Raw genomic sequence first — 15,376 nt, forward strand, 5'->3', positions numbered from 1 at the left:
GCTAGGAACTGTCTGACCCAGCACCTTCCCGTAGATTCTCCACAGGTTTGCAGGTGTTCTGCATCCATGCTGAGCGGCAGGATAGCCACCAGCTACGTGCAGCCGCTGAGCGCTGGAAACATGGCTGTGTTTCATTTCATTTTATTTTATTTCATTTTCTTTAATTTTCCTGTAAGCAGCCACATGCGGTTGGTTGGTGGCTGTTGTATGGGCCAGTGGTAGCCAAGACTTGAATGTTAACTCAGGTAACCTGCTTCGCAGACTCTGGGGGGACGGGGCGCACAGAACAGGGAGATGGGCACCCAGGCCCAAAGCGGGGGTGCCAATGCCAGGGTTCTGACCCAGCAGCCTAGCTCCGGGCCCTGTCCTCCTGCGAGACAGTGCAGTGAGTGTGTGAGACCCCCAGCTCTGCCAGCCACGGACTGGGGACCGCGGATTCTGGAGCCTCATCCGTGATTGCAGCCAGCCGCTGGCTGGACCTAGTTTGCTCATCCGTAGATCCTCAGCCCCTTCACAGTGCCTGGCATGTAGTCGGTGCTGTTTTTCCTGATCAAAAAGGGGACCTGGTTGGGCAGCCCTGCCTTCCCACCTGCCTCGACTGGGGATCGATGGTTGGAGCTGGGGCCGCCACCTTGTGACCATGAGGAATAGCCAGCAGATCCAGGGAAAGTAGCCCTTAGATGGTGGCCCGGGGGCCAGCTGCTGCCCAGCAGGCTTCTGGTCGTGGGGGTGGAGCAGAGGCGAGGGAATAGTTATTGGGTGCAACCAAATCCCAGTGTGGCTGCACACTGTGAAATGGCCTGTGCTCATCAACGGCTAAAAGAGTCCCTAACCGATACAGCTGTACCAAAGAGGACCGGCAAGGTAACGTGCAGCCATACTTACCAAACTCTCCGTGTTTAAGGCAAAATAACATGTGTGTGTTACGTGCTGTGTGTCTGGGGGTGCCCATGTCCGTCTGGCTTTGTGTACAGCCCATGGTCCCTTCAGGCATGGAACCCAGTCTTCCTGAGGAAAGCGGGGCCAGGGACACGCTCCTCCTCCCCTCACCCTGCAGACCCCTGTGAACACACCACCCCCAGCAGCTGTGGCTGCCACAGCCCTCCACCGGGGCTGGGCAGGGATGTCCTCACTCACCAAAGACCCTCATGACAGTCCCACCGGATAGGAATTTTTATTACCCCATTTGACAGATGGGGGACACTGAGGCACATAGATGCAAATAACTTTCCCTAGGTCCACTGTCTACTAGATAGAGGGCCAGGATTTGGTCCAGACAGTCCGCAGGAGGCCCTGTGCTGGCAGCGCTGCCCATGGGGAGCCTCACATGCCCCCTCGGGGATGTGGAACATTCCAGTTCCACACCCCACTGGAAGGTGTGGGAGTGACAAGATCCTGCTGATGGCTGGCGATGCAGGTGGTGAGGGGATGAGCTCAGGGTGGACAGGCGGGCAGCTGGAACATCTTCCCCTGGTTGAAATGCTGCTTCTAGAACTTGTCGAGACCCCAGAGCAGACAGTGCTCGGAGCGGAGTCCCGGAAAGTGTGTGCAGAGGAGGGGCAGCAGGGAAGGTGGGCAGCTGGCTTGTTCATGATTGCATGTGAATCAAATATATAATTTCAGTTTGTCACATCTGATGATGCTCGTTTTAATCACTTGATTAAGGTGATGTCTGCTTGGTGCCCCCATGTAAAGTGACCCCTCTGCAGTCAGTATATTGTAAGAGGATATTTTGTGCGACGCAAATAAATGTTATCCAACTTGGCACAGTCCTGTCTGTGTGGACTCCTGCTTTCCCGTGTTCCCATATAACCTGTTGATATTTATTTGGATTCTCAAATTGCCAGGGGAGCTTCTTCAGGGTGACCTCTGGGATCCTTCGCCGTGACCCCACAACTCTGTCCTTGCTTTACTGCGCAAGACGTTTTAGGCTCATCTTAGACTTGCTTGTCATGCTCCAGACGTGGGAGCAGCCCTCTCCCCCAGGACTTGTTCCTTTCAATGGAGAATGGTATTTTAAAAGCCAAGCCCTGGATGCCAGGGGTGTCACAGCTTCTGTGTCCTCTTAGCTCGATGACCTACATACCAGTGTCCCTGCATACCCTGTGACGTCTGTGTTTACTGTCACAGCCCTCTGTCTGTCCTGAAACCCACCAGTACAAACCAGTGCCTCCGATTCCCATCCAACACCAGACTCCTCCTTTTTCCCCATCTCTGTATCCATGAGGAACTGATTGCCCTTTATTCCTCGTCGATTCCCTGTGTGTAACTCCTCTCTCTTCCTTGCTGCCATCCCGCTCAGCGGGGGCACCCTTCTCACCCTGACCTGTTGTCCACATCCTACACCTTGCACCCCCTGTGAGTGGACATCCTCGGGACCTGCGTGTAGACACCTTCTCACTCTGCTCGTGCTCCCACGTGGCATGTCAGGCTCCCCTCCCATGGCTCATCCTTACTGCCCCAGGCCCAGACACTCAGCCCTGCTGCCTCTCTGTGGGCACCCCCCTCACTCCCACAACTATTCGAACTCTGGCTCCCTATCCTGATCCCCTCCCAACCCCCAAGGTAGGGACCTTCATGGCCTCCTTGGGCTGTGACATCACCATGACTTTTCGCTTGCCAGCCCCCTCGCTGGCCAGCACAGGTGCCTACCTTGCTCTCTCCCCACCCCACCCCAGATTATTTACGAAGGGAGGAAGAGGTGAGCAGAGGAAGCACAGATATCACCCTTTTAATCGCTGTGTGCGCCCACTTCCTGAAGTCAGGCTGTTACTCAGGTTCTTGCATCCTGCTCGCTGGCACATGCTGACGGCAGCGCCCTGAGGCCAGGGGCAAGGTCCTCTACATGTGCACAGACCCAAAGGCCAGCAGAGGCCCCTCTCGGAGTGAGTACCCAGCAGGCTTGCTGGAACATGAATGAATGGATGTTCTCCACTCTAATCCCCAGGTTTGAAACTCTTCAGTTCTATTCTGGGGATAAAAGGTCAGAGCCTGAAACCGGCTCCCCCTCCACCCCACTCTAGCCAGATGGGGAGGCAGGGACAGCTCTGATCCCTCCCCAACCCCAGGAGAGATTTCTGATCCAGCTGTCACAGCTCTCGGACACTGGGACCGAGGGAGAAGCCAAGAGAGGCAGCAAGACTTGGCAAAGGAGCACCAGAGAAGATAAGGAGGCTGCACGCCAAGGGGGACAGGAAGGAGGGGGAGCCTACTTGAGCCTGCTGCCTGGTGCCCCTGCCCTGCCCCTCCATGCAGTTTCCCATGGGCCCCGCCTGCATCTTCCTGAGGAAAGGCATCGCTGAGAAACAGCGGGTGAGGTGGCAGACAGTGGGAAAGGGTACGGACAGGGCAAAGGGGGCCAGGGTGTGGGGAGGGAAGGGGCATGACAGGTGCAAGGGGCCGGGATAAGGGGCACAGCCTCAGGGGGACTCCTGACCAAGAAGGTAGAACTCTGGGAGCTCAGTGGGCCAGTGAGGTGAGTGAAGGTGAACTCCGGACTCAGCAGCAAAAGGGAGAAGGGGAGGAGACCTGCAAATAAAAGGGGAACTAGGATGTCCCTGTCCATCACCTCTCATTTCTCTGGACACCTGTAACCATGACGGTGATGACACAGCTGCCTCTTACTGAGGCACTGCTATGCACCCAGCCCTACGCAAAGGGCTTTGCTTTCCTGCTGTCATTTCATCCTCAGGACCACATTCACGGTTGGCCACACTTGCGTTCCCATTTTACAGATGTGGAAATGGAGGCTCTGAGTCACAAAGCCCCTTGTCTTCTATAGTTACTGAGTGGCAGGATCCCATTAAGTCTATTTGATCCAGGGGGCTTACTTTTCATTGTTGGGCTTTAGGATGAGAGAGAGAGAGAGAGAGAGATGGGCCTGAGTGGGGAGGGCATCATGAGAAAGAGAAGCTCAGGGGAAGGCTCCAGGAACAAGGGGGAGGCCAGAGGCTGGTGGAGTCCACAGGTGGTGTGCCTTATACCCAGCCTGACCCTTCAGGTGTGTCTGAGAGCAGTGGTGGCATCAGGGATTGGAAATGCTTAGCTGGTTGAAGAATTGGTTGCTGGCAGTGAGCATCCTGCCCAGATGCCACCGAACACTGGCTCCCAGCAAACAGCTTCTAACCCTTGGGAGAAAGAATGGGGGGTGGTGGGAAAGGAATCAAGAGGGTGTAGTGGAAAGAATTTTGGCTCAGAATTCAAATCTCAGCCCTCGCTGCACCTGGCCTGCTGCATGACCTCCAGGGAGTGATTTAATGTCTCCCTGCCTTGGGAGCGTCTCTGCCACTTAGAGCTGTGTCCCTTAACCTTAACCTCTCTGTTCCTCAGCTTCCTCTTAAGATGGGAATGCTATGTGGTCCTACCCCCTGGGGTGGATCTGAGGTTTCAGTGAAGTGACTGTGGGCACCGGGCACAGGGTTGGCACTCTGAGCGCATTAGCTGTGATTCTGAGCCTTACTCTCTTGTTCTGAAGAAAGGAGGGGATGGGATGCCAAGACATAGAAGACCCCTTGCTAGCACAATGGGATGGATGTCTGTTCAGGAAAGGCAGAGGGACAGAGATCAAGATCCCGGGATAGGAGAGAGGAAATGGGAAGTGATGAGGAAGAGGGCGGGAAGCACACAGTCAGGGGTGGGAATCAGGAGAGGAGAAGGAAGAGGAGGGGAGTTAGAGGAGAACTGGGAACAAGGAGGGGTCGGGGAGGGGTTGCCCAGAGGAGGGAGGGATGTGTTTGGAGAAGTAGATATGGGATCCCTGACCCTCTCAAATTCCCTCTCTCTACATTCCTTTCCAGGAAAGACCCCTGGGACAAGATGAGATCGAAGGTAACCCCTGCCCCAAATGCCACCTCATTGTCATCCGCCACTAGGCTGCTCTCCTGTGCATCTCAGTGTAGACCCTTCCCACGAAAGCTTCACACACCTCTCTCTTCCCATTCAGCCATGATTTTGTAGAACTCTCTCACACAGTCGCTTGGGAGCCTCCCAAAGTGTTCAGAAGGCACACCCATCCCCAAGCGTCTCAGAGACCCAGGAGTGACAGATGCAAGAGTTTTAAGATGAATCCAAGACTGTTGTTTTTTCTTTTGGAGGTTTTGAAGGTCCCTATAACGTCACCCCAGAATCTGGAGGACCGCAGTGCCATCACTCTGCGGTCTCACGGATCATTCCTCTTGCACATTTCAATCTTGCTCATTGCACTCTCTGTCCATGTTTCATACATCACTCCTTTTTTTAAATTTTGGTTTTCAAAGATATCTTCTCCTTTGGAGTCTCTAGTCAGTACCTCCCTGATGGTTTCAAGGGATGGCCAGTCTTCCCCATTGACTGTTTCGAGTCCCCTCAAGGTTCTTCTCTCTTAACTTTCAGAGCTCCGGGAAGCATTTCTTGAGTTTGACAAGGACAGAGATGGGTTCATCTCCTGTAAGGATTTAGGGAATCTCATGAGGACGATGGGTTACATGCCCACGGAGATGGAGTTGACTGAACTGGGCCAGCAAATCCGCATGAACTGTGAGGCTGAGCCGGGGAGGACTGCTGGGAGTGGGTGGGGTGGAAGCAGGAGGGATGTGGAGGCTGAGCCACAGGGAAGGAAGAGGGTAGGCGGCACTAGGAGTCTGGAAGCAAACAGTTCAGCCTGGATTCGGGGAGGCAGCGTCTGAAGTGGATAAAAGGGTGACTCTTGGAGGCAGATCTGGGTCCAAGTCCCACTTCTATCATGTACTGATTGTGGTGCTTTTGAAAAGTGGAGTCAACTTCCACTCCTGAGTCTCAGTTTTCCCATCTGTCACTCCTTGTGGGATTGGGATGAAGGAGCTGATGCAGGTCAAGGCTTAGCCTCCAGTAAACGGTTATCAATGTAGGTTAGTACCATGACCACTGAGACGCAAAGGTAGAGGGCAAGCTTGGAACCGTATCTGCCTCTGGAAACAAACTTGGGATGGGTTTCAGAGCTCATTTTGAGAAGGAAGCTGGGACCAAATCACTCTGGGGTTTTGCTCTAAGGCGTGCCACAGAGTAAACAAGGTTGAACCCAAAGACAGGATTGTGTTTCTATCTGGAAGAGGTTTGGCTCCCACTCAATTCATGCTCCCCCTTCTACAGACCAACAGATGAGCAGAGATCTGAACCAATTAAGAGATTTTTCCCAAGGTCACAGGGACAGCTGGTTTCTTTCACCCCATGCATCCGTCCACCCGGGTTCGGATTAGAGGGACCCTGGGCTCCGGGTTGGCTGAGAGGGAAATTTCTCAGATGGCAGAGAGATCAGAGCAGGTCTGCCTCTTAAACCAATCTGGAAGGGTCCAGAGAGGTAGTGGAGGGTTGGTTACATGGACTCTCACTAAACCTGCCTCTTCTGTCCTCAGTGGGTGGCCGTGTAGACTTCGAGGACTTTGTAGAGCTGATGACCCCCAAACTCCTTGAGGAAACAGCGGGGATGATCGGTGTCCAGGAGATGAGAGACGCCTTCAAGGAAGTGAGTTAAGATTTTCATGGTGTTGGGGGTACTTGAAAGAAACACCAGGAGTCTATGATTGGTCTTCCAACATGGACAGAACCTACCCAAACCAAATATTTTGGAAACTAGAATGGGATTTATAGGGAAGGAAAATCACATCTTCCAAACATTTGCAATGCACGAGGCCCTCTGCAAATACTTTCTAGTTTAATGATCATAAAGAACAATAGGGATAAGCCGCCCCTTATCCCCAGTCATGTAGATGAGGACGTTGAGGCTCAGGGAATTTACAAATCTCATCTGAGATCCTGCCATGCCCAGAACACATGGTTAGACCTCTAATCTCTGTGCCTGTAATGGGAAGAAGGAATTCAATAATTTGAGATTCCAGAGGGGAATGCAAAGAGATAATCCGGTTTAACCCACTGTAGAGATACTTAAGAATCTCTTAAGTCTCATACCCAGGGAGGGTGAGGGGCTTGCTGAGATTTGCTTTCATCCCCTAATAAAATGCTTTCCTCAGGGGACGCCTGGGTGGTTCAGTGGGTTAAGCATCCAACTCTTGGTTTTGGCACAGGTCATGATCTCAGGGTCATGGATTGAGCCCCACGTCAGGCTCCACACTCAGCACAGAGTCTGATTGACCGTCTCCCTGTGCCACTCCCCCCACTCACCCTGTCTCTCTCTCAAATATATAAATAAAATCTTTAAAAATAAAATCAAATAAAATTATTACCTCAGAGCTTTCGGTGCAGGAGGCAAAAATAAAGAGTAGCATAGCCTTTGGAAGGCAAAACTTTGGAGCCGTGCAAACATGGGTCTGAATCCCAGGAAGATGTCCTCCTACCAGCTGTGTGATTTTCCTGTCCCAGCTTCACATAAATATGACCTAGAGCTGCATCACCCAACAGTACTTCCTGTAATCTCAGAAATGTTCTGTCCAAAATGGTAGCCATTGGCCACCTGTGGCTGTCAAGCCCTAGACATACTAGCAGGTATGACTGAGGAACTCGTTTTTTTCATTTTATCTAATTTTGATTTGTTTCAGTTCAATTGTTTATTTAATTGGACATTCAATAGAATATACACTCAATTTGCTTAAATTTAAAAACAAATAACACAATTCAGTTACTGAGAAACATTTCTCCTGGAAAACCTTGAGTATGTGGATCTACCTTTCCACCTACAAATTTTACAAAAGCTACATGCAGATCAAGTATTTCTGATAGTATTTGGTGTTTGAATGGAGAGGTGCTATCAGATTTTTAAAAAGATTTTATTTATTTATTCATGAGAGACACAGAGAGAGGAGCAGAGGCATAGGCAGAGGGAGAAGCAGGCTCCCTGTGGGGAGCCCAATTTAGGATTGAATCTCAGGACCCCAGGATCATGACCTGAGTCAAAGGCAGATGCTCAACCACTGCACAGCGTAGGTGCCCTATCAGTTGTAAAATACACCTGGATTAAGAGTATCCTTAGCTTAAGCATACATGTGTACTGATTATGTTAAATAATCACACTAAGTATATACTAAGTACTTACCATGGTAGTATTTAAACATCTTATGAAATCCAGTGTGCATTAAAAAAATATAGCTCATTTATAATTTCTAAAGATTTGAAGTAATCTCCTCACCCAATGTGGGGCTCAAACTCCTGAGATCAAGAGTCAGGTGCTCTACCAACCGAGCTGGCCAGGTGCCCTGCTCATTAATAATTGTTAAATTGATTACATTCTGAAATGATAATATTTTGGATATATTGGGTTAAGTAAAATTGATTATTAAAAGTTATCTTGTTCTCTTTAACCTTTTATTTAAAAACATGGCTGAACTAGGGGTGGTGGAAGGGGAGGTGGGCAGGGGTGGGGGTGACTGGGTGACAGGCACTGAGGTGGGCACTTGACGGGATGAGCACTGGGTGTTATTCTATATGTTGGCAAATTGAACACCAATGAAAAATAAATTTATAAAAATAAAAAAATAAAATAAAAATAAAAACATGGCTGACTAAAAAATTTAAAATCAGCCATGGGGTTCATGCTATATTTCAATTGGATGGCACTGCTCTGGGGAAATATTATTCCAGGCTGGGGAAGCAGCAGGTATGGATGCTGGAAGGCAGAAAGCGCATTTGGGGAAGAGCAAGAAGCCCTGAGTTCTTGGAGCATCCTGAGCTGGAGAGAGAGTAGCATTAGCATGCAAGCAACAAGCGCTCAGAGTTGGCAGAGGGAGGACCCAACCTCATAGGAGTTTGTGTGTTGAGGAACATGTCAGGATTTCATTGAGGGGGATAGGAAGCCACTGGAGTATTTTCAGCAGAGTGGCTGACAGTACCTGATTTCTGGTTTGTTTGTTTTTAAGATTTTATTTATTTGAGACAGAGAGAGAGCATAGCAGGGGTGAGGGCAGAGGGAGAAGGAGAAGCAGACTCCCTGCTGAGCAAGAAGCCCAATGCGAGGCTCGAACCCAGGACCCTGGGATCATGACCTGAGCTGAAGGCAGACGCTTAACCGACTGAGCCACCCAGACACCCCTGATTTCTGTTTTAAATGAACATGAACACAAGGCCCTGATATGTGGACAACGCATGATGGGAGTCAGAGGACCAACTGGGGGGCTGTCATGATAGTCCAGAAAAGAGATGATTGTGGCTTTGGCCAGGTTAGTGTCAGTGTAGCTAGAGAAGGATAGTTAGCTACCCCACCTGCTTGGGGCATAGAATGCAGAGACTTTCTAATAGATTGGTTAAGGGTATGCAGCATGGAGGTTTGAAAATAGTTCATTAATTCAGCCAGTATTTATCTGGTGCGTCATACTGTGTGGAAGGCACTGTTTGGAGCCTGAGCATGGGGCAGTGAACAAGATAGTGCAGATGACCCACCTTCAGAGAGGGGACACGCCAGTGCACGATGTGTGAAAGCGCTGACCCACAGTAAGTGGTCAGTAACACTGTTCTTGGGATTGTCGTGATCATTGTTGATATCACTCCTCTGCTCCAATCAGTTTGACACCAATGGAGATGGGGAGATCACCCTCGGGGAGCTGCAGCAGGCCATGCAGAGGCTCCTGGGAGAGAAGCTCACGCCCCGCGAGATCTCAGAGGTTGTGCAGGAGGCTGATGTGAATGGAGACGGTACCGTCGACTTTGAAGGTGACATTGTGTGGGGACAGCCACTGCCCATATGACTCTCCCTTTCAACCTGGGTCATTTCAAAGGCTCCGTGTCCCTCACCTCTTCCTGGGACACCATCTAGGAGCTTATTCCTACACGTGCTCCCGCAGGGCTCACTCTCACGTCTCCAGTCCCTATCTCTTCCCAGTTCACTAGGCGCCCTTGTCAGAGATCAGAGGGTCCCATCTGGAGAGTGGACTGCTTAGTAGCTGGGGCTTTGGGGTCAGAGTCTCGAGGCTCAAATTCAGGATCGTCTCTTACTGACTATGCAGCCTTATCCTGGCTGCTTTCTCATGGTTTTTTTTTTTTTTTAAAGATTTTTTATTTATTCATGAGAATACACAGAGAGGAGAGAGAGAGGCAGAGACACAGGCAGAGGGAGAAGCAGGCTTCATGCAGGGAGCCTGACGTGGGACTCGATCCCGGGTCTCCAGGATCAGCCCTGGGCTGCAGGTGGCACTAAACCACTGAGCCACCAGGGCTACCCTGTTTTCTCATGTTAAGTGTCAGTGTTCATATCTGCAAAATGGGGCAATATGACATCTTCCTCCCAAAGTTTTAGAGAAAATCCAGAGAACTCATGTACTAAGTGGCAATCCTGACATTGCTCGCATTGGTGTTCCTGCCTGGATCACCCTTGCCTCTTCCTGCTGGGTAAGTCTTAGTTATGCCCCTGGAAGCTGCCCCCTACCTCTCCTCTTGGGCAGGGGCATTCCTCTTCTGCACCCGCACATGCCTCCACTGTAACAAGGAGAGTGACACCACCAGAGCTTATAACCATGACTTGCCTGTTTCCTGCTGAGGCCACAGACCGAACCTCTCATCACCAAACCCCCAGTCCTGGTGCAGAGCTTGTTACGTGTGTGTTGAGTGATCAGATGAATGGAAACCATTGCAATCCTGTGTGGATCGGAGTAGAGATCTTTGTAGGAGACGGAACAGGGCATGACAGGCTCTAATTGTGACTCTCTGGTTCAGAAACCCCAGCATCCAACTGCTGCCTATAGACAAAAGCTCAATTCTTTTTTTAAGATTGTATTTATTTATTTATTTATTTATTTATTTGAGAAAGAGAGAGACAGAGACAGAGAGAGAGATAGAGAGAGAACATGAGCAGGGGGAGTGGCAGAGGGAGAGGAAGAAGCAGATTCCCCACTGAGCAGGGAGCTTGATGTGGGACTTGATCCCAGGACCCTAGGATCATGACCTGAGCTGAAGGCAGATACTTAACTGACCGAGCCCCCCAGGCACCCTGACAAAAGATAAATTCTTAGTCCAATATTCAAGTGCATCCATGGTCTGACCTCCACCAACTCCTTACTTCAACAAGCACTCTGAGTTGCTGGGTTCTGGGACACACTGCTCTGTGTCCTTGAAATCCTGTTCCTTTCTCCCTGGCTTCCCTTCCAGTTCCCATACTTTCCCATCAGGGCATTCTCAGGTCTTATCCATCCCTCAGGAATGGGAACAGTGCAACCTTTGCCAAGAAGCTTCCCTTCATCTTCAGCTGGGTGTATTAGCTCCAGCTCTGTAGTCCTACCGATGTTTTTCTGTTCCTCTCCCTTCAAAGTAATCACTGCAGACTTCATGGCACTGAGCTGTGTTCACCAACTAGGGTGTTGAATCCTGGATGGCAAGTGAGGGATGTTCTCTGAACCATCTTTTCTGTAATTCCCAATAGGGAAACTTGGTAGATATTTATTGCATTACCACAACTTAGTAAATGTTTGCTGGATGCCTGCTGGATCTCACCAGGCTCAGGTGTGCCAGGGGCATCCCTGGAAATCTGGAAGAGATAGGAGGCAGATGCCCAGGCAGGGAAAGGACAGAATGACCTCAAGACCTTGGTGGGGCCCCAAAGTTCATCTGGCGTGGAGTCACAGCAAAGTCAGGTGCACCCTGCTTTATTCCCAAGGTTTACCACTCACCATCCACATGACCTCAGGCCCATTGGTCAACTGCATTGGCCTCTGCTTATCTGTAAAATGATATTTCCTCCTCCAGAATTGGTTGAGAAGATGAAATCAGATAATCATAGTTATTTAACAGCTGATGTGTCTTAAAGCATTATCTTGTTTAACCATCTGAAATATTACATATGGCATATGGCAGTCCTGTGATTTCCATTTTGGAGATGAAGAAATTGAGATACAGAGGGTCATTGAGAACTTTCCCAAAGATCACCCATGGTTCCTGACACACAGTAAGGGCTTTAAAATGAATGCTGGCTGCTCTTACAAATACGCACCTCACCAGAGACCTTCCTTTTCAGAGTTTGTGAAGATGATGTCTCGCTGAGGAGGTTCTGGAAGTCCCAGTCACCCCACCCCCAGCCAACATGGATAAAGCACTTGCCTTGGACCAAATCCCCTTGGGCCCTTCCAGGAAGAGTGGTGGCTGGCCACCTTGCAGAGCATGAATTAAGGCTAACCCAAAAATGATCACTTTGCCCAGATGGCGGAGTGGGGCCAGGGGTACCTCTCTAGAATGAGATTAAGAAGGAAGAATCTACAAATGAAAATGAGATTGGGACTAGGGTCAGTGCTGCTCCCCCATTTCCAAAGATTAATGACATCTTTTGACTTCCCATAATCTCCAAAGCCTATGACCTACTAGAGTCTCTTCCTCAGTGTCCTCATGGGTCTGACTCCCAAAAAATCCAGCCCATAGTCCGCCCTTCGCCCTTCCTGCTTCAGCTGCTTCCGATCACCTCAGTTTCTCTCTGTTGGAAGAGGGGGGAAAGGCCAATCTTGGGGCTACAGAGTTCCTGATAAGACTGGACTTGGAAAAGGTTAATTAAAGAGGCTTCCAAAGTGAGCTTAGCCCGTTTGGTTGATTTCCTGGAAGCAAGGTCTGTTTTTTCTCTCCCACCTCCTACTTCCTTTTCCTTATGTGAGATACTGAATTAAATCATAAATCTGGATTACCAAGGTTTAGAGCAAGCTGATCCCCAGGGAATTAATCCCCCATAAAATGTCATCATGCAAAGAGAAGGGGGACGGGGAATTCTCAAATTCTCAGCTTACATATGGGTGGCATGGAAACCATTCCTGGGAACCCCAGCACCCCCCTCCACCCTGCCCCACAATGGTCTGCCCTGGGTGCTCCAGTAGATTTTGCCTCTGTTAGGTGGGAACTTGTGCCAGCCCTCACACCCTGACACTGACCTGCACCCTGAAACCAGAGGATCTGTTCCTTTTTAATTCCACCTGCGGGCAGGACACAAAGTCCCCAAAGTACAGGATTCATATCACACCTTCCACCAGGTTTTCCTCATGTTTGAAACCCACCAAGTAGAAGTATACAATGGGTCATCTGGTTCAATAGCCTCGTTTCATAAAATTAAATTTTAGATTTGAAGAGTGGAACCAGAATAATGTGTTTTCTAACCTCTCACTGTGACCACTTACTTTGTGCCCTTCTGTATATCCTTCCTTCCTTCCATCCTGCCTTCCTTCCCTTCTGCACTTCATTTATTCAGCAGGAATGTATGAAGTGCTTGCTGTGAGTGCAAGGCACTCTTCCAAGCATGGGACTATCTCGGTGAATGAAATACACCGATCCTGGCCCCCACCTCCACCCCCAGGAGCTCACCACATTATAAAGGGAGGAGACAGATGTGGAACAAAATACATGAGTAAATATAATCTTGGTTAGTATGGTAGAAGATGGTAAGAAATATGGAGAAAAATGGAGCAGAAAGTGGTTTAAGGTGTCTGGGAATAGGAGGAATCCACATTCTATGTAGGGGGAACGAGGGTCTACTCAGTACCAGGGTCTTGTCTAGGAGAAAAGCACTTCCAACACAGTGTAGGGTGAATGCCAAGGCCCTGAGGCAGGAATATAGCTGGCCTGTTGGAGAGGAATGGTGAGAGGCCATGTTGGCTGGAGAGGGGTAGGTGATAATGTATCAGAGTGGATGGGAGGTTAAACCATGTATGTTCTTAGAGGCCAGTCTGAGGACCTTGGAGGATTTTGAGCAGAGGAGTGACATAAACCAGATCACCCTTTAAAATCACCTCCTGTGCCAGCTCCATCCCATTCCATCCATACACCTGTTCATCTGCCCATCCCACTCACCCACTTATTCAACGTGGCATTTGCTGAGTCCCTGCTGTATGGCGGGCATTGTTCCAGGTGATGGAAATAGAGCAATGAAAAGGTACTTGACCTCAAGGAGCTTGTATTCTGGAGCCACACAATCCAATGGGATCTTCTGTGACAATGGAATGTTCTAGAACTGCATTGTCTGTTATGGTAGCCCCTGCCACATGTGGCTATTGAGTTTTAAATGTGGTGAGTGAGGCTGAGAAACTGAATTTTATTTTTTATTTTACTAAGTTAACATTCTATCGACAATGATTTTATTTATTTTTTTTTTTCGACAATGATTTTATGAATGATGTAAGTTATATTTAAATATAAGTCACCCTGTGTGGCTATAGACAGCACATGTTCATGCTATACATCTGGGATTATTCTAGGTCCTGGAGACAGGCCAGCAATAAGGTCTTTGCTTTCATATTCCAGTGGGAGGGGAGAAGAAAAAAAATAATCACATAAGAGCAGCTCAGGTTGGCATGAAACTGCAGAAGATAAAATGAGATGGTTAGCTACTCAGAGAACTAGGGGAGAGGCAAGGGTAGTTTGATTAGCTAGAATGGCCCAAAGGGCATTTCTTGTTTTTTCTGTTAGTGATCTCTACTCCCAACGTGGGGCTTGAACTCATCCCCTGAGATCAAGGCTGCTTACTCTACTGACTGAGCCAGCCTGGTGCCCCCAGAAAGCATGTCTGTTAATGATGGGCTGTCTCAGGTTGGGTTCCCCTCATGCCTCCTCTGTTGAAGTGTACAGGAAGTTTATCAAGAAGAGTGCTTAGGATTGATACCTGGAGAAGGAAGTGGGATGCAAGTTCATGTGTCTCAGCCCAACCTGCACAAGCTCCTGACTTGGCTCTTCTGACTTGTCTCCCAGGGGTTGAAATGGTTGCACCTTTACACCTGCCCTCATTCAGAGCTTGCATATGGGCTGCCCTGGAAAGGGCACAACCTTGAGCAAGGGAGGCCACTCTGCAGCTGCAGACATTCCTGATTTGGGGCTGACCACTGAAGGCTGCCTGCAGATGGCACGGCCGGAGCTGGGCAAGCCCTCTGCAGAATTGGGATCTGGGGGCATGTCTCCATCTTCATTACTGGGTGACTCAGCAGACATTGTGAAGTGAGCAGGGAGACTCAGGAAGGTAAGGGGAAGGGGATGCCATGCAAGTAGGACACAGAGGCTGGCGTCAGTGTGGTGGCTTCAGGAACAGGGCGGTGGCTAGAGCGTACTGAGTGAGGAGACAGAGGTAGAACGTGTGTGAGGGAAGGCTGGAGACAAGGAGGCACCTGTGGGATCTGGGGGCAGGAGAGCCAGGTTTCCTGTGGTGTGTTTGTGATTAAGAGAAGATCGAACATCTGGTTGTTCTTGAGCTACAGTGGAAAAGCTCTACCATGAGATCTTCCGGCTTCTCAAATGTCTATGCAACATCGTTTTAGACAATCAGACTGGTTGAGGCCGAATGGTTAAATCTATTCCTGATGTCTGCATGCAGTGTGGGACAGTGATAGCAGTTGCTCAGTGTTTTATGAAAGAGGAGGAGGGGGAGGAGCAGGGAGGAGAAGAGGGACAACAACAAAATGAGGATGCACCTGGGCTCACAGGGAAACAGATTCTGTAATTAATTAATGATGTCTGCCACAGGCAT

The 15,376-nt window shown here is 49.6% G+C and overlaps 1 protein-coding gene across 2 annotated transcripts; it reads left to right on the plus strand.

The window, feature by feature from the left end:
- Positions 1-69: 69 nt before the first annotated feature.
- Positions 70-12,450, plus strand: CABP5 (calcium binding protein 5). 2 transcript variants are annotated; one of them, XM_077846809.1, is made up of 6 exons: positions 70-3,312; positions 4,797-4,827; positions 5,371-5,514; positions 6,369-6,478; positions 9,465-9,612; positions 11,906-12,450. In XM_077846809.1, exons 1-6 carry the CDS (start codon positions 3,250-3,252, stop codon positions 11,929-11,931), a joined length of 522 nt encoding a protein of 173 aa, XP_077702935.1. In that variant the 5' UTR covers positions 70-3,249; the 3' UTR covers positions 11,932-12,450. The 2 variants fall into 2 exon arrangements, with proteins under 2 accessions (XP_077702935.1, XP_077702945.1); XM_077846819.1 differs by having other exon boundaries at positions 9,465-9,594.
- Positions 12,451-15,376: the final 2,926 nt, after the last annotated feature.

The sequence above is a fragment of the Canis aureus genome, chromosome 1 (genome assembly GCF_053574225.1).
Source record: "Canis aureus isolate CA01 chromosome 1, VMU_Caureus_v.1.0, whole genome shotgun sequence".
Lineage (NCBI taxonomy): Eukaryota > Metazoa > Chordata > Mammalia > Carnivora > Canidae > Canis > Canis aureus.